This window comes from Chiloscyllium punctatum, chromosome 3 (genome assembly GCF_047496795.1).
Source record: "Chiloscyllium punctatum isolate Juve2018m chromosome 3, sChiPun1.3, whole genome shotgun sequence".
Lineage (NCBI taxonomy): Eukaryota > Metazoa > Chordata > Chondrichthyes > Orectolobiformes > Hemiscylliidae > Chiloscyllium > Chiloscyllium punctatum.
In genome coordinates, this window is record NC_092741.1 from 36,849,839 (window position 1) to 36,877,647 (window position 27,809).

The 27,809-nt window shown below is 42.1% G+C and overlaps 1 protein-coding gene and 2 long non-coding RNA genes across 6 annotated transcripts; 2 read left to right on the top strand and 1 right to left on the bottom strand.

Annotated features, from left to right (window-relative positions):
* Window positions 1-184: 184 nt before the first annotated feature.
* On the bottom strand, window positions 185-27,170 carry LOC140457874 (uncharacterized). Its single transcript, XR_011953395.1, has 5 exons — window positions 27,024-27,170; window positions 26,743-26,896; window positions 25,788-25,901; window positions 2,335-2,691; window positions 185-630 (listed from the first exon to the last, which is right to left on the bottom strand). It is a non-coding gene; the product is annotated as an uncharacterized lncRNA (long non-coding RNA).
* On the top strand, window positions 2,593-10,780 carry LOC140457869 (uncharacterized). The gene is made up of 3 exons (XR_011953393.1): window positions 2,593-2,719; window positions 2,860-3,005; window positions 9,128-10,780. It is a non-coding gene; the product is annotated as an uncharacterized lncRNA (long non-coding RNA).
* On the top strand, window positions 20,480-25,407 carry LOC140457844 (mitoregulin). 4 transcript variants are annotated; one of them, XR_011953373.1, is made up of 2 exons: window positions 20,480-20,774; window positions 24,109-25,407. XR_011953373.1 is itself a non-coding variant. In XM_072551537.1 (2 exons), the coding sequence occupies exon 1, from the start codon at window positions 20,488-20,490 to the stop codon at window positions 20,701-20,703; it is 216 nt and encodes a 71-aa protein (XP_072407638.1). In that variant the 5' UTR covers window positions 20,480-20,487; the 3' UTR covers window positions 20,704-20,740; window positions 24,109-25,407. The 4 variants fall into 4 exon arrangements, 2 of the variants coding, with proteins under 2 accessions (XP_072407638.1, XP_072407651.1); XR_011953374.1 differs by having other exon boundaries at window positions 24,127-25,407; XM_072551537.1 differs by having other exon boundaries at window positions 20,480-20,740.
* Window positions 27,171-27,809: the final 639 nt, after the last annotated feature.

Sequence of the window (27,809 nt, forward strand, 5' to 3'; positions counted from 1 at the left end):
CTACATCTACATTTACTCCTTACCTAACACTATGGGCAACTTAGCATGGCCAATTCACCTGGCCTGCACATCTTTGGACTGTGGGAGGAAACCGGAGCACCCGGAGGAAACCCACGCAGACACGGGGAGAACGTGCAAACTCCACACAGTCAGTCGCCTGAGGCGGGAATAGAACCCGGGTCTCAGGCGCTGTGAGGCAGCAGTGCTAACCACTGTGCCACCGTGCCGCCCACTCTGCACTCTTAGTTGCACTCTGACCAATATATGACTATTACCTGACGACAAAGTGGACGATTCTTCTTTCCTCGCTTAGTGATAAATTGTCATGGCACATGTGTTTATTCACTATTGCAACTTTATCACAACTTGGTATTATCTGGCTATAAAGAAAGAATTACATCAAATTTGCTGCATGTCTACGGCTAATTCATCACCTGGTGTGTGGTGAGTGAATTAGACAACATTGGTCAGAGTTCATAGTCAAATATTTCAGTGAGTTAGGTGGGATGAAATACTGGAAACCATTCCTGATGAAGGGCTTATACCCGAAATGTCGATTCTCCTGTTCCTTGGTTGCTGCCTGACCAGCTGTGCTTTTCCAGTGCCACACTTTTCGACTGGGGTGGGATACTGTAAGCCAGGGAAATAAATATTAATGAGAATCTTTTCATGTCAATTATAGATTATCAAGGTCATTTAATACATCTAAATCTAGGATGACTATAAGGAAGTCCTGTTACAAATGGATATTTCATTTTTCTTGACTTTTCATTGCCACTTTTTGTAAGCTTATCCATTTGTGATTTCATTGTTCCTTATGTGAAAATTGTGCTAATACTAATGCGTAAATACATCTTTTGTACAGAATCTTACTCACAATATAATTCAATTAATGTTTTAAGCTTTATTTTTTCCATTCCCTTAACTATTTTGTATAAATCTGTGAGAGCATTTTTCAGTTGCTTCCTGTCCAGTCTGAAAGAACAAAATTCCTCCAGCCTTTCTGAATAACTCAACCTGATATTGGGGATCAACCTCCAGGGGATTTCTGCACATTTTGAATGTCTGTTTTAAAACTCAGCAAACAAAACTAAATACAGCATCTGAAGAGCATTCTGCCGAGAGCAATGTAATCATGTCATCCTTTAAATTATATGCTCATGTTTGCCTATAAAGCTCAATAATCATTGGCTGTGTTGTTTTCTGCTCTGAATTGGTTGGGTAAATTGAGTAGAAATTGGTACTACACAGATTACATCCATTCCACAGGGAAAGTCAATAGTGCCAGCTGTTAGGCATGTGGCCCCTGCAGGATTCTGTAATGATATCCCTGGTGAGCTATGTGCAAGAGGCCTGTCAATATCTCTTAGCCCCACAGAGAGTTTACCTCTATTATAATTTCCAAATTCAGCTAATGTTAAGAAATTTGGTTCTGAGTTCAGAGTGGCCTTGTACAAAATGCCCAATATACTGAGCTGGCTGCATTTGGTGCAGTCTCTCAGTTTGTCTCAGGATGGGCAAATATGTAAAGTTCAAGTAGCAGATTGGCTCTAAAAGACATGTTTTCACATGGAACAAAAGCTATGAGAAGCCTAGTTTAAGCTGAAGGCAAAAACTCTGTAATACAACATGGAAGGAGATTATTCAGCCCATTAAATCAACGTCAGCTCTCTCCCGAACAATTCAGTCAGATCCATTCTTCCAATGTATTCCCATGGCACTTCAATTTATTTCTTTCACTTCATCCAAATTCTTTGCAAAATCATTGATGGTCTCTGTTTAAACTAGTATATAGGCAGCAAATTGCATATTATTACCGCTCATTGTTAAGAAAGCTTTTTCCTCACATTACACTCTGTGTCCATTCAGTGGACATTCCCAATCTGACCTTATGATGGAGGGAAGGTGAAGCAGAACTTGAGTCTAGGTCAGGATAATGAGGAGGTCCTGCAATAATTTTCTGGAATTGAAATGATTTGCTTCCAATAAACACGATTACTTTTACTCGGTATGACTCCAACTACCAGAGTTTTCCCCTAAATTCCCATTGACTTCAATTTTATTGGGGCTCCCTGGTCGAAACAAATACTGCCTTGGTGTGGAGGGTAATCACTCTCGTTTCACCTTTGGTATTCAGGCCTGTCCATGGGCTGTCAATGTCTTTCTGACAGGACAGGGACCGCCCACCTCTGCCTCATCCATCTTGAGTTTCCCCTTTTTCCTGTCTTAGCCTTCCAGTGCGAACTCCTCCTTCTCAGAACTTCTGCAAACCAGCTGCCAGCCTTTTCAAAGCAAAACAATAATAAAGACATTCCGCAGGTGCGGTTTCCAAACCTGGGCGTCTACTTGCTGAGGCTGAGCTTTCGCTTTCCCCTCAGCTGTTGCTGTTCCCGGTGATGCTTAGTCCACACAGAACGGGAAATGGGAGGCACGGAGAGCGAGAGCTTCAAGATCCTGATCTTCCTGCTCGGGGTCGTTGTCGGCTGGCTGCTCAACATCCTCCATTGGAGGATCCGGCACTGGCCGTGGATAAATTTCGCTTTGATCATTTCGATCTGCGTTCTTGTGTTCATTTTCATGCTTTAATCTGACCAAATCCTTCCGAATTCTGCAACCCAGCCCTTCTCGCCAAACACTTGTGGATCTCGCACGGAAGGAACGAAAGTAGAATTTCCCAGACCATGCAGTCTTCTAAAATAATTTTGCACGATGAGAAAAGGTACTGTAAGCAATTTGTGATTAAGGTTCTCTACCAGATGCATTAGTGCATACAATGCATAATTTAGACATTTCATTGAATAAGTTCATACATTTTGCTATTCTCTTCACATTTAATTATTCATCGTTCTCCTTTTACAGTCATTCTTAAGCAGAGTTTGACTTTGAAGATACCAAAAGATGCATCCGGGAGCAGCTTTATTTTCACCTTACAGAATTAGACTTTTCCATTTTATACTGGGCACCAACACGATTCAAGGACTGTTAATTAGCAGTTCAAGTGAAATGTATGTATGCTGGATGAAAATGCGTGAATAATTTGGGTTCGGTTGGATTCTTTGTTTAGCGATAACAATTCCCTGATATTGGAGATAATTTACTGCAAGGTTCATGAAGAGGGTAAATTGAAATATACTGTTATGCGGGCGGGTAGAATTGGTTGAAAGGAAGTGACTGACAATTTAGGATTGAAACAGGAAAATGACAGCACCAATCAGGAATGTTTTCTTTTTTCCTTGACACGGAGAGAACAAAGCAGGCAACAATAAGCCTCTTTCTGTCAAAAATAACATTTTCATTTTCATTAAATGCAGATCAATTTCCCTTCTTGACCACCAGAATCTGCAAATAATCAGCTATTTTATCAGTTCCAAAAACAATGATTCTTCGATATGACCCAAAGCATTGAGACCAAGTTATAAGAATGGTGAATTTCAATTCCAATCATCCCCTGATCCTTTGATAAAACTAATTAGAAAGCCTTGCATCTGAGGACATGTCAGATAGCATATTGAGATAGCTATGTGCATGTGTAAATGCAATGCATTGAATTTGGAACAACAAAGGAACTACATGAAGGTGAAGACCAGATGCTCAGTTACTTTACAAATGCCCAACGTGAAAAGGTCAATTGCCTCAGGAGAGTGAGAATACTTTTAATGAGAATAATGATGTTGTTAAATCAACTCAGTATATAATTACACTGCCAGTATCGATTGGAGGAATTGAAATTAAAGTGAGTCATAGAAATTGGATTTAGATTAGATTAGATTACTTACAGCGTGGAAACAGGCCCTTCGGCCCAACAAGTCCACACCGCCCCGCCGAAGCGTAACCCACCCTTACCCCTACATCTACATCTACCCCTTACCTAACACTATGGGCAATTTAGCATGGCCAATTCACCTGACCTGCACATCTTTGGACCGTGGGAGGAAACCAGAGCAACCGGAGGAAACCCACGCAGACACGGGGAGAACGTGCAAACTCCACACAGTCAGTCGCCTGAGGCGGGGATTGAACCCGGATCGCTGGCGCTGTGAGGCAGCAGTGCTAACCACTGTGCCACCGTGCCAAATTTGAGTTGGGTTGCTTTGTCTTAACAATGAAATTGGGACAGTTATCTTTCTGGATTAATAATCCATAGGCCCTGCTTTATGATGTGGAGACTTGGTTCGCTTTCCACCACAGCAGCCAAGTGTTTTAAACCCAATTAATAAATCAGAATTTTAACCTAAAGTCATTCCTAGTGACAGGACAACTATAAATGATTGTTGGAAAAAAATCCCTCTGTTCACAATTTCTTTTAGGGAACACAATCTTCCATTCTTACCTAGTCAGAATGGGTTTACTTGTGACTCCAAACCCACAGCAATGTGGTTAAACCTTACTGCTATGGCCTAGCAGAATTCTGTTTAAGGGCAGTTAGAGGTGAACTACAAATGTTGGTGATATCCAAATGAAAGATTTTTTAAAAAGTGTGCTAGGGAGGAATGCAATACACAGTGACATTTATCCGCAAAATGCATAAAGGTGATAAGAGAATTGAGTAATTGTATGATCTCAATAATCAAAATGGCAAATTGTAGTTTTCTGTGTCATGTACTATGACTTACTTTGTATCAAAATGTATAGTAAACAAAATTGATCTCAGGATAAAATAACAAATGACTTAAGAGTTATTTGATGCCAATAATTTGAGGACTTTAAATCAGACTGGGAGGGCATGAGGGTTTGCTGAAGGTTATGATTGGGACTTTATACTAAAAGAAACAACTTTCAAATACTTCTATCGATTTCAAACGTTGCAAAATGAACATTTTTGTGAAAGAGAACATGAGAAAATTAAACAAAGAACTGTAGATGCTGGAGATTTGAAACAAACAACAACACCAATTGCTGGAGAAATTCATCAGGCCTGGCAGCATCGGTGGACAGAAAAGTAGAGTTATTGTTTTGAGTCAAGAAGGCACAGCAATGCCTCTTCTTCCTCAGGAGGCTTAGGAAATTCAGCATGTGCGTAAGGATCCCCACCAACCTTTACAGATACACCTAGAAAACTGAATATACCTAAATGAGTGCATCAAAGCTTGGTATGGTAACTGCTCTGCCCAGGACCATAAGAACCTACAGAGTTGTGAACACAGGCCAGACCATCACAGAAGCCAACCTCCCATGCAGTGACCCCATTTACACTTCTGGTTGCTGTGGAAAGGCAGCTAACATCATCAAAAAACCCCTCCCATTCCAGTTATACTCTCTTCCAACCCCTTCCATCAGGCAGGAATACAGATGCTTAAACACAAGTACCAACCAGTTCAAGAACTGCTTCTTCCCTGCTGTTATTAGACTGCTAAATGGACCTCTCTAATTTTAAATCTAATGAATCCTAGGATTCTCTGGGAAGCTAGTTTTTTGAACATTTGGCTTTGATCTTTATGTTATCATTATCTACAGGAATAGTGCCAGAAGACCGGAGGATAGCAAATGTCCCCATGTTCAAGAAGGGGAGTAGAGACAACCCTGGTAATTATAGACCAGTGAGCCTTACTTCTGTTGTGGGCCAAATTTTGTAATGGATTATAAGAGACAGGATTATAATTATCGAGAAAAGAATAATTTAATTAGGGACAGTCAACACGAATTTGTAAAGGATAGATTGTGCCTCACAAACCTTATTGAGTTCTTTGAGAAGGTGACCAAACAGTGGATGAGTTGATGTGGTATGTACGGATTTCAGTAAGGCATTTAATAAGGTTTCCCACAGTAGGCTATTGCAGAAAAAAACGGAGGCATGGAATTGAGGGTGACTTCATAGTTTGGATCAGAAATTGGCTAGCTGTAAGAAGACAGAGGGTGACGGTTGATGGAAGTGTTCATCTTGGAGTTCAGTTACTAGTGCTGTACTGTAAGGATCTGTTTTGGGGCCACTGCTGTTTGTCATTTTTATAAGTGGCTTGGATAAGGGTGTAGAAGGATGGGTTAGTAAATTTGCGGATGACACGAAAGTCAGTGAAGTTGTGGACAGTGCGAAGGAATGTCACAGGTTACAGAGAGACATAGATAAACTGCAGGGCTGGCTTGAGAGGTGGGAAATGGAGTTTAATGCAGAAACGTGTGAGGTGATTCACTTTGGAAGGAGTAATAGGAATATAGAGTACTGGACAAATGGTAAGATTCTTGGTAGTGCGAATGAGCAGAGAGATCTTGGTGTCCATGTGCACAGAACCATGAAAGTTGCCACCCAGGTTGATAGCATTGTTAAGGCGGCGTATGTTGTTTTGGCTTTTATTGTTGGAGGGATTGGGTTTCGGAGCCATGAGGTCACATTGTAGCTGTCAAAACACTGGTGCGGCCGCATTTGGAGTATTACATACAGTTCTGGTCTTCGCATTATTGGAAGAATGTGGAAGCATTGGAAAGGGTTCAGAGGACATTTATCAGGATGTTGCCTGGTATGGAGGGGAGGTCTTCTGAGGAAAGGCTGAGGGACTTGAGGCTGTTATTATTACAGAGAAGAAGGTTAAGAGGTGGCTTAATAGAGGCAGACAAGATGATCAGAGGGTTAGATAGGAAGGTCAGTAAGAGCCTTTTTCCTTGGATGGTGATGGTTAGCATGAGGGGACAAAGCTTTAAATTAAAGGGTGGCAGATGTAGGACAGATGTCAGAGATAGGTTCTTTACTCAGAGATTAGTAAGGGCATGGAATACCCTGGCTGCAACAGTAGTGGACTCGCCAACATTATGGGCATTTAAATACTCATTGGATAAACATATGGATGATAATGGAGGAGTGTATGTTTGGTGGGCTTTAGATTGGTTTCACAGGTCGGTGCAACTTTGAGGGCTGAAGGGCCTGTACTGCACTGTAATGTTCTATGTTTCATGCAATAGTACTGAAGACTTATGCTCTAGAAATTGCCGCACCACTAGCCAAGCTGGTTCCAATTAAGAACTGTGCCCACATCTTCACACTTTCCCAATTCCCCAAAGCATCTTCAACATCTACAAGACAGAAGTCAGGAATGTGATGAAATATTCCCTACTTGCCAGGATGAGCGCATGGTTTTAGTTTTGCAACACTAATACAACTGTAAAATTGTCACAATTATCCATTGTTTTGCATGTCCCTTCAAAAGAGGACTTTAATCGTAAATGGCTTAAAGTACCGTTTCTCATCCTGCAAGATTATTTTAGCAGAGTCAAAGACCTGGGAAATTCTTTTTTGATTTTTCCTGTGTTAGATCCACAAGTAGTTGCTGACTACAATGTTATACCCCAGCTAATAAAGGGAAGGAATCCATGTTTTCTTGATATACTTTATCAACCTGCAGTCTTTGGGGATCTGTGGACATTCACACCAGGCTCCCTCAGGTCTACACCTCTCAGTATTCTCCTGTTACCTGGGAGATGATCAGGAAATTAATTGTACGGTCATAGGTTAAAACAGAGCAGGAGTAGGCAATTCAGCCCCTTGGGACTTGCTCAGTTGTAAAAGTGAGTCTGTGTGTGGACAGTATTCTTTCTTGATATTCGTACAAATGCAGTGATTAAGTATTATTTCCAAGTGGGTTGAGGGGCTGGATGGCATACAACTCTTCCTGTTTCTGATAGTCATATGGAATCATAGATCCTGTCTGTAGTCCTTTTTTTTTAATGTGCTTGGTAAGCTTCCCCGCAAAAACAGCATTGATACCTATCCAAAAGTGTCCTTGAGAACTGGGTAGTGAGCTGCTTTCTTGCTGCTGTCATTCACCTGGTGAAAGTATTCCCAATATTGTTCAGGAAGGTATAGCTTTTGAAACCTCAGGATGCGTGCACAGGACCTGTGCAGAGAGCAACAGAGTTAATTACTTAGGTCCAGTTAGTCTGGAAACATCAGGTTTTATTTCTCTATCCACAGAGACTGCCAAACCTGCTGAGTTTCTCCACCACTTTCCTGTTTCAATTCTGATTTGCAGCGTCCACAATACTTTGATTTTTATTGCATTCGGTTGGATGTTACATGATATATTAGCAATGTGTGGCATGGAGTTGGTGCTGTCCTTAGGTGCCTGCACCCATGCCTGCTTCACCTATTGTACTCCAGAAGAGGCCTCAGCAACTTCCTGTAGAATCTCATTATGACTTCCCAACTCCTATACTAGAAGGACTGGACAAAGAAGGCAGGAGTGCATCAGGAGACAACCACCTGATGAAGGAGCAGCACCCTGAAAGCTAGTGCTTCCAATTAAACCTGTTGGACTATAACCAGCTGTTGTGTGATTTTTAACTAAGGAGTATTAAAGGCCTTCTTAACCATTCTACCGACATGTGACACAAACTTCGAAGAATTATGATCTGAACCCCTAGATCTCTCTGCTCTACAACTCTACCAAAGGCCCTCCTTTTCACTGTTTTAAGTCCTGCACTTGTTTGTTTTACCAAAGTGCAATACCTAGCACTTACCCGATGCAAAAAAAAACTGCTGCATCCAAAACAAACAACAAAGGTACTCCCCAGGTATGCAATTTGCAAACATGATGTGTTGAAAATATCAGGTGATCAAACCTGCAGCAATGTGTGCCAGCTGAGATGACAGCCCTCGTTTTGGAATAAGGAAAGCTAAAGGAACCTCACACATTGATCTTCATCTGTTCCCGGCTGCTGCCTCCGGCATTTTCTATCCATATGGAATGGGAAAGGAGAGACTCGGGTGAGGACCGGCTTTGGAACAAGTTCCTGGTCTTCATTCTCGGGATCATTGTCGGCTGGCGCGCGAATATACTGTACGACAGGCACTGGCCGGAGACCCGCTCGTTGTGGTTCACTGGCGTCTGTATTTGTATTTACACCTATTTGTGACCAAATCCTGCTTGACGTTTCACTCAAACCTTGTCTCCAACCACTTTGTGGATCCAGCACGGCAGAAACCAAAGTAGAATTTCCCAGGTGTGGGAGGCTGCTAAAATAATCTTGCAGGATGAGAAAAGCTACTTTAAGCAATTTGCGACTAAGATCTTATTTTGAAGTCCATGCGATGAATCAGTTTTACATATTTTTGTTTGGGTTCAGAAGTGTTACCATTCTCTTTACTTTTAAAATGTTGATTATTTATCGTTCTCCCTCTTTCACTGACATTCGTATGCAGATGTTGTCTGAGAAGATACCAAAGAGATCACCCGGGAGCAGCCACTTCACTTTACAATTCTTGGACCTGGAGTCACAGAGTCTAACAGCACGGAAGAGGCCCTTCAGCGCATCGAGTCTGTGTCTACTTTATATTGGACAACTCCGTGACTGTTAAGCGGTACACTGAGCCTGGGTATTTTAACCAGCCGGTCTAGATATGTTGCTATAGAACGGAGGCAGGGATGCGAATGAATTGGGTTAAGTTGGAATCTTTGTTTACTGATAATAATTCCTTGAGGTTGCTCCAGAGCTCATGAATTGGGTACGCAGTAATATACAGTCACGGGAAGGGTAGAATTGAATTGAAGGAGATGGTTGATGATATGGGATATAAACAGAAAATGACAGCGCCAAATGGAGTTTTTCATTTCTCGGCCACTCGCAACACTATATAGTACTTCGGGCAACTGCTTAAATGTTTCTGCCTGAACCTTTGATCAGTGAATTCCAGACTCCAACAACATCCTGAGTGAGAGGAATTTCCTCAGCTCTCCCTTAAGCCTTCTATCGCTTATCTTAAATCTATTCCTAGGAAAAAACAGTGACTGCAGATGCTGGAAACCAGATTCTGGATTAGTGGTGCTGGAAGAGCACAGCAGTTCAGGCAGCATCCGAGGAGCAGTAAGATCGACGTTTCGGGCAAAAGCCCTTCATCAGGAATGCAGCTCCTTGACCCCTCTACTAATGGAAAATATGCTTCCCAATTCAGCCCATCTCTGCCACACTTAATCAAATCCACTCGATTGGGTTCCATCTCAAAATTTACCGTTCCAAGGAAAACAACACAGCCTGTCTAGTCTTGCCTCATGGCACAGGTCTTCCAGTCCAGGCAGCATCCTGGGAAATCTCCTCTGCATCTTCTCAAGTCCAGTCACATCCTTCCCATAATGTGGTGGTCAGAATGTTACTAATCAAGAACCTATCCAATTCTGTCTTAAAGACACTCAATGTCTTGGCCTCCAAAGCCTTCTGTGGCAATGAGTTCCACAGATTCAACACCCTCTGGCTGAAAAAATATCTTCCTCATCTCACTTCCAAAGGGTTGTCCCTTCAATTTGAGGATGTGCTCTCCTCTTCTTGTGGTAACATCTTTTCCACATCCGCACTTTCTGGGCCTCTGAGTATTCAATAAGATTCCCTCTTATCCTTTCAAATTCCATTCAGTACAAATCCAGAGTTCTCAAATACTCCTCATATAACAAAGCCGACCACACTCAGGAAGTTTGACACCATCAAGGACAAAGCTGACCACTTGATTTGCACCACATGCATGATTTTTCAGCCCAAGCACAAGCGCAATAGTGCGTACTATCTACAAATTGCACTCCACCAATACTCCTCAGACAGCACCTTCCAAACCCATAACACCATTGAGGGTATTAAGGTAACAAATATATGGGAACACTACCAAATGCAAATTCCACTTCAAGTCTTTCAATATTCTGAGCTATATCACCATTCTGTCACTGGGTCAAAATGTTGGAATGTCTTACTATTTTGTACTCTCTCTTGTCCATAGCCAAAACAGGGAAGTATAATCTGTCAACCTGTTAACTATTACCTTGTTTACATAGCCATTTATAATAAATGTTTCTATTTGACTACAACTAAATGTTCTTGCTGTCAATTTATTTATAATGTCAAAATTCCTGATATCACATATAAGGAAGAAAGGGGGCAAATGCCAAGCCCAGAAATAAAAACAGAAAATGCTGGAAATACTCAGCAGCTCAGACAGAATCTGCAGCATAAAAAAAAATTAACTTTTCAGGCCATGGTGATCCTTCATCAGAAATTAGTCTGCATTGAATCATACAAGAAATATGGTTTTGCTGTTTTTTTGTGCGAGTATTCAGAGTGATTGCAGCAAGTTGTTTAAATGGGAGTGGTTGATTGTACTTAGAAAAATCAAATCCTTGCCGAAAAACCCTTGCCCAGCTTTCCAACCAGATATATCTAATTTGTCTCCCATGTTTGTTGAAAATTTCACATACTAGGTAGTTTCAACATGTTGCCCCACTTCCTTGAAAATAAATGTGCTGTCAACATCTGCACCATCATGTGATGATTTTCCACCAACCATAAGTCATGAAGCCTTTTTACAGTTTTGCCACTGATGGAGTTTAGAATTATAAGCTTATGAAGACAGTAACATTCACATTTCTTGGCTTGTCTTAGCATCTAAGACAGTAACATTCATCTACACCTATATCCATCTACAAAAGGTGATTGACAGACAGTGAATAAATCCATTTCAAATTGGGTGTCAAATATGTCAATGGCTGAATAGGCCAATGGTTAGGTTGTTCTTTTTGGCAATCTAGATTTGTTCACTTTAATAATTTTAATTGCATGACACAGTGATCCTTTGCTATAAATTCTGTGTCCTGATAAAGGAGCAGCACTCTGAAACCCACTACTTCCAAATAAACGTATTGGAGTATAACCTGCTGTTCTGTGATTTTTTAACTTTGCCAGTCCAACACTGGCACTCCCACATCATGGTTTTCAGAATTGGCATTTACAGAGTCATAGAGATGCACAGAATGGAAATAGACCCTTTGGTCCAACCGGTCCATGCCGACCAGATATCCCACCCCAATCTAGTCCCACCTGCCAGCACCCAGCCCATATCCCTCTAAACCTTTCCTATTCATATACCCATCCAAATGCCTCTTAAATTTTGCAATTGCACCAGCCTCCACCACATCCTTTGGCAGCTCATTCCATACATGTACCACCCTCTGTGTGAAAACGTTGCCCCATAGGTCTCTTTTATATCTTTCCCCTCTCACCCTAACCTATGCCCTCCAGTTCTGGACTCCCCGCCCCAGGGAAAAGACTTTGCCTATTTACCCTGTCCGTGCCCATCATAATTTTGTAAACCTCTATAAGGTCACCCCTCAGCCTCTGACACTCCAGGGAAAGCAGCCCCAGCCTGTTCAACCCCTCCCTATAGTTCAAATCCTCCAACCCTGGCAACACCCTTGTAAATCTTTTCTGAACCCTTTCAAGTTTCACAAATCTTTCCGATTGGAAGAAGACCAGAATTGCACGTAATATTCCAACAGTGGCCTAACAATGTCCTGTACAGCTGCAACATGACCTCCCAACTCCTGTACTCAATACTCTGACCAATAAAGAAAAGCATACCACCCCCCCCCCCCTTCACTATCCTATCTACTTGCGACTCCATTTTCAAGGAGCTACGAACCTGCACTCCAAGGTCACTTCGTTCAGCAACACTCTCTAGGACCTTACCATTAAGTGTATAAGTCCTGCTAAGGTTTGCTTTCCCAAAATGCAGCACCTCGCATTTATCTGAATTAAACTCCATCTGTCACATCTCAGCCCATTGGCCCATCTGTTCAAGATCCTGTTGTAATCTGAAGTAACCCTATTTGCTGTCCACTATACCTCCAATTTTGGTGTCATCTGCAAACTTACTAACTGTACCTCTTATGCTCACATCCAAATCATTTATGTAAATGACAAAAAGTAGAGGACCCAGCACTGATCCTTGTGGCACTTCACTGGTCACAGGCCTCCAGTCTGAAAAACAACCCTCCACCACCACCCTCTGTCTTCTACCTTTGAGCCAGTCCTGTATCCAATTGGCTAGTTCTCCCTGTATTCTGTGAGATCTAACTTTGCTAATCACTCTCCCATGGGGAACCTTGTCAAACACCTTACTGAAGTCCATAGATCACATCTACCACTCTGCCTTCGTCAATCCTCTTTGTTACTTCCTCAAAAAACTCAATCAAGTTCGTGAGACATGATTTCTCCACGCACAAAGCCATGTTGACTATTCCTAATCAGTCCTTGCCTTTCCAAATACATGTACATCCTGTCCCTCAGGATTCCCTCCAACAACTTGCCCACCACTGATGTCAGGCTCACTGGTCTATAGTTCCCTGGCTTGTCCTTACCACCCTTCTTAAACAGTGGCACTACGTTAACCAACCTCCAGTCTTCCGGCACCTCACCAATGACTATCGATGATACAAATATCTCAGGAAGAGGCCCAGCAATCACTTCTCTAGCTTCCCACAGAGTTCTCAGGTACACCTGATCAAGGTCCTGGTGATTTATCCACCTTTGCCTGTTCAAGACATCCAGTACTTCCTCCTCTGTAATCTGGACATTTTGCAAGATGTCACCATCTATTTCCCTACAGTCTATATCTTCCATATCCTTTTCCACAGTAAACACTGATGCAAAATACTCATTTAGTATCTCCCCCATTTTCTGCAGCTCCATACAAAGACCGCCTTGCTGATCTTTGAGGGGCCCTATTCTCTCCCTACTTACCCTTTTGTCCTTAATGTATTTGTAAAACCCCTTTGGATTCTCCTTAATTCTATTTGCCAAAGCTATCTCATGTCCCCTTTTTGCCCTCCTGATTTCCCTCTTAAGCATACTCCTACTTTCTTTATACTCTTCTAAGGATTCACCTGATCTATCCTGTCTATACCTGACATATGCTTCCTTCTTTTTCTTAACCAAATCCTCAAGTTCTTTAGTCATCCAGCATTCCCTGTACCTACCAGCCTTCCCTTTCACCCTGACAGGAATATACTTTCTCTGGATTCTTGTTATCTCACTTCTGAAGGCTTCCCATTTTCAAACTGTCCCTTTGCCTGTGAACATCTGCCCCCAATCAACTTTGGAAAATTCTTGCCTAATACCGTAAAAATTGGCCTTTCTCCAATTTAGAACTTCAACCTTCAGATCTGGTCTATCCTTTTCCGACATTATTTAGAATCTAATAGAATTATGGTCACTGGTCCCAAAGTGCTCCCCCACTGACACATCAGTCACCTGCCCTGCCTTATTTCCCAAGAGTAGGTCAAATTTTGCACTTTCTCTCGGAGGTGCATCCACATATTGAATCAGAAAATTGTCTTGTACACACTTTAACAAATTCCTCTCCAACTAAACCCTTCATATTATGGCTGTCCCAGTCTATGTTTGGCAAGTTAAAATCCCCTACCATAACCACCTTATTATCCTTACAGATAGCTGAGATCTCCTCACAAATTTGTTTCTCAATTTCCCTCTGACGATTAGGTCGTCTATAATACAATCCCAATGAAGTTATCATCCCTTTCTTATTTCTCAGTTCCACCCAAATAACTTCCCTGGATGTATTTCCTCTCAGCACAGCTGTAATGCTATCCCTTATCAAAAATGCCACTGCCCTTCCTGTCTTGCCTCCCTTTCTGTCTTTCCTGTAGCATTTGTATCCTGAAACATTAAGCTGCCAGTCTTGCCCATTCCTGAGCCATGTTTCTGTAATTGCTATGATATTCCAGTTCCATGTTCCAAACCATGCCCTGAGTTCACCTGCCTTCCCTGTTAGGCCCCTTGCATTGAAATAAATGCAGTTTAATTTATTAGTCCTACCTTGTCTCTGCCTGCCCTGACTGTTTGACTCACTTCTGTTCTCAACTGTACCCATCTCAGATTGATCTCTTTCCTCACTATCTCCCTGGGTCCCACCCCACCATCTTACTAGTTTAAATCTTCCCAAGCAGTTCTAGCAAATTTCCCTGCCAGTATATTAGTCCCCTTCCAATTTAGGTGCAATCTGTCCTTCTTGGACATCTCACTTCTACCCCAAAAGAGATTCCAATGATCCAAAAATGTGAATCCTTCTCCGATATACCAGCTCCTCAGCCATGCATTCATCTGCTCTATCCTCCTATTCCTGCTCTCACTAGCCTGTAGCACCTGGAGTATTCCAGATATTACTACTCTCGAGGACCTTTTTAAATTTCTGCCTAACTCGTTGTAATCTCCCTTCAGAATCTCAACCTTTTCCCTTCCTATGTCATTGGTTCCAACGTGGACAATGACCTCTTGCTGGCCCCTCTCCCCCTTGAGAACATTCTGCACCCTCTCTGAGACATCCTTGATCCTGGCACCAGGGAAGCAACACAGCATTCTGATTTTTCACTGCTGGCCACAGAAACGTCTGCCTGTACCTCGGACTAGACAGTCCCCTAACACAATTGATCTCTTGGAACCCGATGTACCCCTCATTGCATTAGAGCCAGTCTCAATACCAGAAACTTGGCTGTTCGTGCCACGTTCCCCTGAGAATCTATCACCCCCTATATTTTTCAAACAGCATTCCTGTTTGAAATGGGTATAGCCACAGAAGACTCCTGCACCAGCTGCTTCCTTCTCTTACCTTTCCTTGAGTTAACCCATCTATGTGACTGTATCTGAGACTTTCCCCCTTTCCTATAACTGCCATCCATCACATACTGTTGTATTGCAAATTCCTCATTGCTTATAAGTGTCTCTCCAACCGATCCATTCGATCTGATAAGATTCACAGCCTACAGCATTTATGACAGATATAATCCGCAGTAACCCCTAAACTCTCTTTAAACTCCCACATCCCACATCTCCCACATGGGGCGGCACGGTGGCACAGTGGTTAGCACTGCTGCCTCACAGCACCAGAGACCTGGGTTCAATTCCTGCCTCAGGCGACTGACTGTGTGGAGTTTGCACATTCTCCCCATGTCTGCGTGGGTTTCTTCTGGATGCTCCGGTTTCCTCCGGTTTCCTCCCACAGTCCAAAGATGTGCAGGTCAGGTGAATTGGCCATGCTAAATTGCCCGTAGTGTTAGGTATGGGGTAGATGTAGGGGTATGGGTGGGTTGCGCTTCGGCGGGGCGGTGTGGACTTGTTGGGCCGAAGGGCCTGTTTCCACACTGTAAGTAATCTAATCTAATCTAAAGTACATATCACTCTATTAAAGGCCATTTTTGCTCCTTCACAATTTGCAGACCCAGAAAATAACACTGTCTTATTCCTCTACAAAACACTGCCCCACGTTAAAATATAAGCCATAACTATTAATTTAAGTTTAATCAAGAGACATTTGTGTCAAACCACAGTAGCAACATTGAAACCTATATGTCTTGAAATTTGAACTTCAGTTAACATGACATAAAATACTGAGAGGTACAACCATTAATTGGACAAGTGAAATTTGAGAACTTTATTCTGGGTAAATATTAAAAAATTGCTTTCTCTGGTGGGTGAATGTTATATTGGGGTTTCAGAGTTCTCATTGTACAAAGTTGAATGGAGAAGGAAGGATGCTACATTATAAATGGTTAAACAGGAAGTGCTGGTATAATTATTTGAAAATGAAGAATGGAAGGCAATTAGATTAGATTAGATTACTTACAGTGTGGACCAACAAGTCCACACTGACCCACCACAGCGCAACCCACCCAGACCCATTCCCCTACATTTAACACTACGGGCAATTTAGCATGGCCAATTCACCTAACTTGCACATTTTTGGATTGTGGGAGAATGTGCAAACTCCACACAGAGCAATCTGTTGCAAATGAAATTACAGCAGAGCAGTCCAGCACAGTGCCTGACCTCCTCCTGTAATTGTCAAGGAAATAATCTCTTATATTTGGATCCTGCATTTACTGACCTCAGTATTTTGCAGCCAATGAAATGCCATTAAATTGTAACCATTGTTTTAAACATCAGAAAAGCAAATTCAGTTTGAACACAGCAAGGTCCCAAAACAGCAATGAGATAATAACCAGCTAATGAGTCAACGGGCCTCATTCCATGCTTTAAAAACTCTGTGACTCTATAAACTGTTTTAGTGAGGTTGTTTCAGGGCTAAATATTTTCTAAGACATTTATGAGAATTCTCCTCCCCTTATTTAAACAGTTTCCCAGGACATTTCTGCCTGAATGATGGGACGCACTAGGCCAAAGTTTAGTGTCTCATCCAAAAGATAGTAATCTGCTGGCTGGTTTCAATGTGAAAACTCCAAATACAATTTAGCTCTGGCTATGATTCCAGTTCAGAGTTTTCACAAAGAACCTAAGTCCAAATTAGGTACAAAGGGTATAGTGAGAAAGGTGACGTCTGTTGAAAATGGTATTGAGTGCATAGCCTGATTCCACTTTGTAGAATATAAAGGGATTCTGGCTAGTGGATTTGAGAATTATAGAGTGGCTGCCTTCTGTACTGTTACCATTCAGACTGTGTGTCTGCGCTAGTTCCCTGAAGGTGCAATTCACATGGAACAAGCCCAGTCTTCTCCCTGTATTCCTGCAAACATTTCCTTTCTGACTAACAATCCAATGCCCTTACTAATACCTCAAGTAAACCTGTCTCTACCAGATGCTCAGACAATGCACTTCAGACATCACTTCAACATTTCCTCCTTTTATCAACAGCAGCAGTGTGGACCATTTACAAAGTACATTATAGAAATTCAAATGCTCTTTAGACAGCATCTACCAAACCCATTCCTCCTTTTATCATTCATTTCCCTGTAGAAGATTTTTGGATTCCACTTAGCTGCTAATTTCTTATAATTTGTCTCTGCTTCGCTAATTTGCTTTTCACTTATCCTCTGAACATTCAACACCTGACATCGCAAGCACATTTTATCATCTCCATTTTAATCTTTATATTTCATCTAAGGAGCTATTGACTATGCACAACCTATCTGTTTAATTGTAATTTGGTCAGACAGAACATGGGAAGCTTGGAGCCATGCACACTTCTGAACACTCTCGGGGTAGCACAGTGGCGAGCACTGCTGCCTCACAGCACCAGGCACCTAGGTTCGATTCCAGCCTTGAGCTACAGTCCCTGTGGATTTTGCACATTTACCCCCATGTCTGCATGGGTTTCCTCCCACAATCCAAAGATGTACAGGCTAGCTGGATTGGCTATGCTAAATTGCCCACAGTGTTCAAGAATGTGTAGGTTAGGTGCATTAGTCAGGGGTAAATGGTAGGGAATGGGTCTGGGTGGGTTACTCTACGGAAGGTTAGTGTGGACTTATTGGGCCAAAGGGCCTGTTTCAACATTGTAGGGATTCTATGATTCATAAGAATATCAATTCAAGGGAAAGCCAATGAGTGTATTGATTGATTGATAGGTGGTCTCTTGGAGTATTGGTGTGCAAGTAGAATTGACGTTCCTCTCCCCAACCCTTGAATTGTCCCACTTAAAGTTTGCCTATCCTGAAATCTAGTGAGCCAAGACTAGAAGTGCAATTAAGAGAATTGGTGATTGGGAGTCTAAACAGTCGAGAGTTCAGTGAAATAATTGGTGTTTTGTGTAATAATATGTGGGGCTCAGAGCTTTTCCCCACTTCCCCAGCCCAGTAAATCTCCTCCTCCGCCTGATTACAGATGGACCTCCTGCTTTGAACGATAGAAGTGATACAGCACAGAAGGGAGCCATTCAGCTGATCTTGTCCATACGAATCAAAGGCACCCAGATGCCTTTTCTAAATAGAAGCACTGAAATGATTCTAGAAACCATCGCGCATACATTATTGAGGACAAATCCCGCCGAGATAAAAGAAACAACCAAGGGGGACCCAAACTTGATAAAAGTTGAATAAGCATGAGTTTACTGCATTCAGTTGGACAAGCAGGAGGCTGGAAGAGCACAGCAAGCCAGGCAGCATCAAGAGGTGGAGAAATCAACATTTCAGATGTAACCCTTCTTCAAGACTGGGGGATGGGTGTAAAGGGAACTGCAGATAAAGGGGAGGTTGGGGGAGGGTTTTGGCTGCCTCTTTGTCGGCCACATCGAACCTTCCCTCTTCAGACCTACAGAGGCACTCTGCCCCAAAATTTCCACCATTACATCAATTACTTCATTGGTACTGCATCTTGCACCCAGGCTGAACTGGAGCAGTTCATCGACTTTGCCCAGAACTTCCACCCCACCCTTAAATTCAGGTGGTCTATTTCAGACACCTCCCCCCCCCCCCTTTTCTTGAGGTCTTAGTTTCCACCTCCGGCGACAGTCTACAGATGGACATTTACTATAAACACACAGACTCCCATAACTAACCTCCTCCCACCTAGAATCTTACAAGAACTCTGTTTTCCCAATTCCTCTGCCTCCATCGCAGCTGCTCAGAAAAGGACACATTCCACTCCAAGCATCCCAGATGTCCACCTATTTTGAACAAAGTTAAAAATCGCACAACACCAGGTTATAGTCCAACAGGTTTAATTGGAAGCACACTAGCTTTCGGAGCGACGCTCCTTCATCGTCGCTCCGAAAGCTAGTGTGCTTCCAATTAAACCTGTTGGACTATAACCTGGTGATGTGTGATTTTTAACTTTGTACACCCCAGTCTAACACCGGCATCTCCAAATCATATTTTGAACAGCGTGGCTTTCTCCCCCCATCATCCAGACACCCTCCACAGCACATCCTCCATTCCCTGCTTCACTGCTCTAAATCCCCTCCCAAGTGCAATAAAGACAGAGTCCCCCCCTTTTCTTCACCTACCACCCCACCTGTCTCCACACCCAAAATATCATCCTTAAACACTTTAGCCAACTCCAAATAGACCCACCACCAAGAACATCTTCCTCTCCCCACCCCTCGTTGCCTTCCACAAGGACCGTTCCCTTTGCCAATCCTTGGCTCACATCAATCACTCCACCAACTCTCCGTCCCACCCCCCCAAACCGCTGGTACCTTGCCCTGTAACCAAACCTGCTAGCACACCATTCCCCTCAACTCCATCCAGGGCCCCAGTCTTTCCAGGTAAGGCAGAGGTTCACTTGCCTCTCCTCCAACCTAGTTTACTATATCCAGTGGTCCCAATGTGGTCTTCTCTATATTCATGAAACCAAACCTAAACTAAGGGCACAGTTCACGGAGCATCTCAGCTGGCTCCACAGGGGCTGATCTGATCTCCCAGTCACTGCCCATTTCAATTCCCCTTTGCATTCCCTCTCCAACATGAGTATCCTCAGCTTCCTCCACTGCCATAGTGAATCAAACAGCCAATTGGAGGAACAACACCTCATCTACCGCCTGGACAGCCTACAAACTAGAAGATTCAACATTAAGTTCTCCAATTTCAAATAACCTCTCTTCCCAGCCCCAACCACTTTTCCAGCCCCCTTCCATTCCATTCCTCTGACCGACCCTTCCTTCCAGCTACTAACTGGATTCATTCCTCCCATCGACAAACCAGCCTCTAACCTCTACCTGTGATCACCTTCTCCTACCCCCCCTTACCTGCTGCTCCATTTCCACCTACCCCGAGTCCTGAGGAAGGATTAGACCCGAAACGTTTGACTTCCCCATCTCCTGATGCTGCCTGGCTTACTGTGCTCTTCCAGCCTCCTGCTTGTCTACCTCGGATTCCAGCATCTGCAGGTTTTTTTTGTTTCTGAACATTCAGATTGCCATTTGCTGCTGGGGCTGAGTGTAACTTTTTTTTGATTGTTCCGGCTCTCAGCTGATCTGGAACGTGGCCCGGATAGCGCATGCGCTTCTCCTCCGTCGCCGCACTGACATACGCACGGGTGAACATGGCTGAAGTATCCGAAAGGACTTTGCAACTCGCCGTTGTTTTGTCCTTCACTTCGGGGGTCATTATCGGCTGGCAGGCAAACATCCTGCGGAGGAGGTTCCTGGATTGGAGGAAGAGGCGGCTGCAATCGAAACTGGTTGAGACGCAGAAGAAATTGGACTTGGCTTGAGTAAGGGGGTAGTGAAAGGCTCCTCAATCCGCAGGGAGTAAGAAGCAGAATTCTCCTTTTACTGTTGTCATGTGAGCAGATCGCTTGGGATTTTTTTGTGCGCCTTCTCCGCAAACGCCTGTTGGTGTACTTACATAATGAGGAAGTGCTGGTGTTGGCTAAGGTGGACAAAGTTAAAACCTGATGTGTGATTTTTAACGTTGTAATTACTGGCTGTCTTTGTGGATCTACAGTCATAAACATAAACTTGTTTAATTTAAGTTTGCCGTTTGCCGAACTGATCTACTGCTATTGAAAACAGGCCCATTGCACTTGAATATTTGTGAAAGGAAGATATACATACATACATACAATGATACCAACTGATGCAATTTATATTGCATTGTAAAAGCAGTTAAGGAAATACAATATTGCTGGAGTAACTCTTTGTTGAGTTGAACCACTATTTTCCATGTATTCAAAAGGCACCAAGGCCGTTCAGTATTCTGTAGTAGAAGAACTGAAAATACATACTGGAGTTTTTAGTTTGAGTTAAGTACCTAAGTACCTAACCTGGATTGAAAGTTGGGGGAAGTGCAGCATTGAAGGAGTGGCCTGTTTAAAAATGAAATGTTTGAATGTGATGTTAAATGAGCACTTGCCAAATTATCTACCTACACCCTAACCACTGAGCTGTAAACATTGCTTTTGATGGGGCTGAGAATGGCAGAGGGAAGAGTTTTCCTATATCAGGTTAATATATCTTAATTCCACCAAGAATTGATACATTCTACTTGTGGGGCCTTTGTGGTACAAATTAGCTGTCATGTTTTTCTGTAGTGAATGATTTACTGTACCTCAATTTATTGATTGTGTGTGATGCCTTGGATGGTATTTTATGTTTGTGGGTAGCATCAGAAATCTGACTGGTGTGAACCAGATGGATTTTTACATTAATGTCCTCAAGGAAATCAAGCTGACACACCAAATTCCATTGGAAAGGGTGCAGAAAATATTTACCAGGATGTTATTCAAACTGAAGGGTTTGAGTTATAAGGAGAGACTGGATAGGCAGGAACTTTTTCGCTAGAGTGTAGGAGGTTGAGGGTTGACCTTATAGAGACTTTTAAAATCATTAGAGACATAGGTAGGGTGAATAGCAAAAGTTTTTTTCCCCCCCAGAGTAGTAGTGTTCAAAACTAGAGGGCATAGTTTTAAGGTGAGAGGGGAAAAATTTTAAAAGGGTCTTGAGGGGTAACTGGAGGTGTGTATATGGAATAAACTGCCAAATGAATTGGTGGAGGTGAGCACAATTACAATATTTAAAAGACATTTGAACAGGTACATGAATAGGAAAGGTTTAGAGGGATATGGATCAAAAGTGGGCAAATGGCACTCGTTTAATTTTGGGAAACCTGGTCAGCATGGATGAGTTGGACTGAAGGGTCTGCTTCCATGTGGAATCCTCTGACTCTAGATATTAAACTAGTCCCATTTGCCCACTTTTGATCCATATCCCTTTAAACCTTTCCTATTCATGTATCTGTTCAAATGTCTTTTAAATATTGTAATTGTGTGTGTATATAACATATATATGTCTATCTATCTACTGAATGAATCTGGCAAAGACTGTATTCTGATTTTTCCGAAAGAAACTATCTCTACTCAGATTGGTAATACCCTCATCACAGTGGGGGATGAACAAAATGTCACTTTGTTTACCTAAGGACAGATTTTCAAAAAAATATACAAGTTATTCTCTTCCCCTAAAGCCCCACAGAATGAAGTTGTAGTTTTTAACTCTTCCTTGGAAGAAATTTACATCAGGAGTAGTTCATCTGAACTGTCCACTGAGTTCAAGGTAGTCAACCCCCACAACGGCGTAGTCTAAGATTTGTAGTATTATCATAACCATTTTACAAGGGAAGAAATTGCCCAAGAATGCTACCTTCCTCCAGAGAACCTGTTTAGTTTAATAAGCCTTAGCTATGCTATAAATGTCCCAGATATTTTAAGGGTTCAGGATTTCTCTTCAGAATATATTCCCCCCCCCCCTTAAGGAGTGTATGAAAATGGAATTAGTTTCATGGGAAAAAAAATTGAGATTAATTTACAATTTTATTCACAGATTAACCAATTGAAGTAGGTAAGTGGATAACTATGTCCAAAAATCTGTTAAACAATGTAATGCCAAATCCAGTACAATCCAGTTTAATATCATTGATAACTATTAAAGATTTTAACAATCTAAGAATAAAATATCTATCAACACTTAACTTTATCTCAAAGCCCTGAGCAAGTAAGAGGTATTATTCCGGTGGGGAAAATATCTTCTGAAATTGATCAGACTACGTTTGGAATATTGTATGCATTTCTGGTCTCCTTCCTATCAGAAGGGTGTTGTGAAACTTGAAAGGGTTTGAAAAAGGTTGACAAAGATGTTGCTAGGGTTGGAGGATTTGAGCTATAGGAAGAGGCTGAATAGGCTGGGGCTGTTTTCTCTAGAGCATTGGAGGCTGAGGGGTGACCTTAAAGAGGTTTACAAAATGGATAGGCTAAATAGATAAGACCTTTTTCCCTCGGGTGGGAGAGTCCAGAACTAGAGGGCATAGGTTTAGGGTTAGAGGGGAAAGATATAAAAAGGACCTAAGGGTCAACTTTTTCATGCAGAAGATGGTGTGTGCATGGAACGGACTGCCAGAGGAAGTGGCGGAGGCTGGTACAATTGCAGCATTTAAAAGGCATCTGGATGGACAAATGAATAGGAAGGGGTTGGAGGGATATGGGCCTAGTGCTGGCAAATGGGACTAGTTTAGGTTAGAGTATCTCATCAGCATGGATGAGTTGGACCAAAGGGTCTGTTTTGTGTTGTACATCTCTATGACTCTAGACTCTAATTATTATTTGAGGGTTCCGGATACTTCTGAAATTTAATAACTACAAAGATGTAGTAGGTCTTAAGACCCATTGTTCCACCATTCATTATGATCATGGCTGATCATTGAGCTCAGTAACCTAATCCCTCCCTCCCCAGTATTCCTTTAGCCACAACAGCTATACGTATTTTCATGAAAATACCATGTTTTGGCCTCAATCACTTTCTGTCATAGTTAATTCCACATGCTCACCACTCTGGGTGAAAAAAAATTCTCCTTACCTCAGCCCTAAAAGGTTTACCTCTTATCCTTAAACTGCAGTTCTAGTTCTGGACTCTTCCACCGTAGAATCCTTACAGTGCAGAAAGAGGCCAGTAGGCCCATCGAGTCTGCACTGATCCTCTAAACAGCATCCCACTCAGATCCAGCCTCCCACTACACTTCTTAGTTTATATAATACACTTAATCTTTATTTGGCAGAGCAGAGTTCATAATACTGAAGTTTGCATGTTTATTTAATTATATTGCTAATTGTAATTCTCTTTTACAGTTACTTTTTTTTCTCCAGACAAACAGGCCAATAACATGCAGAAGGAAGGACCTGGAATGCCAATAGTGACTGTGAAGATACTGATAGCTCCGGAAAACTGACTATTAAGGGAAACAGCAACAGCTGTAGAAAAGACTCTTCTGTTTTGAACTCTGATTCAGGAATTGTTTACACAGAAAGCTGTTGTTTTGAACATCTTTGACTATGTCCAGGAAGCCACTTTGCTGCTCATGTTGTTCTTTAATGTGCAAAATATGTATTGATTTAAGGGTAATTTGTATCCCATGTTTTAAATGAGATACTATTTCTAGTACAAAAGCTTTAGGGATAGGAACAAGTCATGGTAAGCTATTGTTTGAAATGTTTCAAAATATTTTTCCCTTTTTATAACATTGTGCTTTTCGTCAATTTAAAATTGATCAATACAAAAGAGCCTTGTGTATGAAACTTAATTCTAACTGGCATATAATTGAAAATAAACTTTGGAATTTGTCAGATAAATACCGCTCTTCTTGCACAGCATCTGCACTTGATACTGTAGAGCTTTTCAAGGATGAATATTGGAACGTTTTGAAGGGGAACACTTGTTTTTCCTTACATTATAAATGTGATGAGATCTTCAGATTGTCCTAAACTAACAACGTTCAAGTTCAGGTGAATTTTGAAAGTCTGTTTACTTTTGGGAAAGATTCTGGCTAATGATGAACTGTGGAATAGAACATTTTTTGGAAGGAGAGGGTAAATAAATGTTTAATTTGGAGGTATTTTAGTAGCAAGGGTGGGTAAACATAGAATTAGCTCCATTAAGTGTAAAGTGGGTTTTAGGGGTTAAGTCAGCCACATTTTTTAAAGAAGAAATTAGATGTGCACTGAAAAATTAAAAAATCTAAAAATTATACACCGGGAAAGCATAAAATGAGATTGAAGATGACGACTCCAGTGGAGCTCGAGTCAGCATTTGTCATGATGGAGTGAAATGTCTACAATATTGTCTTGCATAAGTGGGACATAATGCAGGCACTATTGCTGGCCTAATTCTAGCCATACCAAGAATTTGACCATAAATGTGGAGTGATGAGCTTCAGGTTTTTCTTTGCATGATTTGCACTGATTGTTCCTTTTATATCTTTAAGCCAATTTACACAGGTATCGATGTTTCATTGCCATAAGCGATGAGTATGTGTGGAGTGTGGAATGTGGATTCTGAATTTTCATTGCAAAGTATTATCGGGACTGTGCTTTTTACTGCCTGTGTATTTTTCTCACAATACCTGTTTTAATGAAGGCTGATTATTTGTATCAGCTGCAGTTTTATTTTGCAGATGCACTTTTTCTCTTTCAGATCTAAGTTCTGATCTGTTGTTTTGTTGACATTGCTCAAGATCTTGGCTACTTTTAATTTTTAACAGGATTTTGTCTCTTTTACTCTATCAAGCTCTTCATTTGCAAATATATATACCTTGAAGACACAGTTAAAATATTAAAAGTGGAAAGTAAATCTTGTGGAAACACTTATGTAGGATAAATCTAACATGATTATAAATGTGCATGAATTAGAAGTTGAAGTAGGCCATCCGGCAATTCAATGAGATCATGGCTGATCGTGTATGTTCCAAATTCCACATTTCCATCTCCTCCTGATAACCTTCAATCACTTTGTCTAAAAAGAATCTATTTACCTCTGCCTGAAAAATGTTCAGTGACCCCACCTCCACTGTCTTCTGAGGTTGAAAATAGCAACAATCAAATTTCCTTTGTCATCCAGAAAGATCTCTGAGATACTTGTGAAGATTCTATAAAGAAAGCACATACAGTACTTCTAAGACCAGTTGAGAACAATGAGCAGAATGCTGCACGTTGAGTTTGAGAATGTGTCCACATGACATGCTTCCCAAGAACAGAGCGATCTTGGAAATGCACAACATTTATAGGGAGAAAGTGGCATTCCAGTCTTCTGGAATGCTGCCACTGGGAGATTGATACTATGTTGTGCTTCTGTTCGCCGAGCTGGGAATTTGTGTTGCAGACGTTTCGTCCCCTGTCTAGGTGACATCCTCAGTGCTTGGGAGGCTCCTGTGAAGCACTTCTGTGATCTTTCCTCCGGCAGTTGTAGTGGTTTGAATCTGCCGCTTCCAGTTGTCAGTTCCAGCTGTCCGTTGCAGTGGCCGGTATATTGGGTCCAGGTCGATGTGCTTATTGATTGAACCTGTGGCATGGCACTCATCCACAGATTCAATCAATAAGCACATCGACCTGGACCCAATATACCGGCCACTGCAACGGACAGCTGGAACTGACAACCGGAAGCGGCAGATTCAAACCACTACAACTGCCGGAGGAAAGATCACAGAAGTGCTTCACAGGAGCCTCCCAAGCACTGAGGATGTCACCTAGACAGGGGACGAAACGTCTGTAACACAAATTCCCAGCTCGGCGAACAGAACCACAACAATGAGCACCCAAGCTACAAATCTTTTCACAAACTTTGAAGATTGATACTATTTTTGGATGGCAAATTTTTTGATGCAGAGTGATGCTGATAGTATGGGTTCAATTCCTGCATCAGCTGAAGTTACCATGAAGGAATCCGGCCTATGGTCTGGTAAGACTATGGTGACTTCACCTTCTACTGACCTTATCATGTTGATCCAGATCCACAGCAATATGGTTGATTCTTAACTGCCCTCTGAAATGACTGAGACCAAAGCAGAGATGGACAAGAAATGCTGGACTTGTCATAGGTGGATTAGTGGTGCTGGAAGACTAGGTACAGGTTCTTCAGTACAAGCTGTTAGGAAAAAGCAATCAGAAATATAAAGTCCAGCATTACAACTCATAGGAATAAATTTGAAAAATAGAGAAATACAAAGTTCAGAACAGCAGTCCTTCCAACCCAGTCCACACTAGCACCTAACCTCCAGTCTGCAGTGGGTCTTGACAACTGAATGTGCTGCGCTTTAGCTCAAGGCTGGTAGACCACGCTGAATTTGGAAATCCATGCTGAGGCCACACTGAGAGAACGCCTCACTCAACTTTTTTTATGTTGATTCGTTTCTCCACAGTATAGAAACATGCCATTCGGCCCAAGAAGCCCACACTGACCCTCCTGACAGCAACCCACCCAGACCCATCCCCCTACCCTATAATATACCCCTGACTAATGCACCTAAACATATTGGCAATTTAGCATGACCAGTTCACCTAACCTGCACATCTTTGCACTGTGGGAGGAAACCCATGCAGACAGGGGGAGAATGTGCAAACTCCACACAGACAGTCGCCTGAGGTGGGAAGCGAACCCGGGTCCCTGGTACTGTGAGGCATCAGTGCTAACCACTGAGCCACCATGCCACCCCACCCTGTCCAATATCAGCACTTCAGGAGTTCAGGATGTGATTGGGAAGAAAGAAGAGAAATTAGAAATGAGAGAAAAAAGGAAGAATAAGAATTGGACAGAATTGCTTCGGCTGAAGTGTCCTACTCCGCCTCTGTCTTGGTGATGCTACTGGTGGCCACTTGTAAACTTATCAGTGTGCTCATTTGAGTAGTGTTTAGAGTCAAAAATAACCTAGGCGAAAGTGAAGACTGCAGATGCTGGAGATTAGAGTCAAGAGTGTGGTGCTGGAAATCAACAAAATGTCGATTTTTCCTGCTCCCAAAACAAAAACCCTGCAGATGCTGGGATCCAAAATGGGCAGCCA

Coding starts and splice junctions, on each gene's coding strand:
- LOC140457844 (XM_072551537.1), top strand. CDS start 20,488: ATGCGCTTCTCCTCCGTCGCCGCACTGACATACGCACGGGTGAACATG.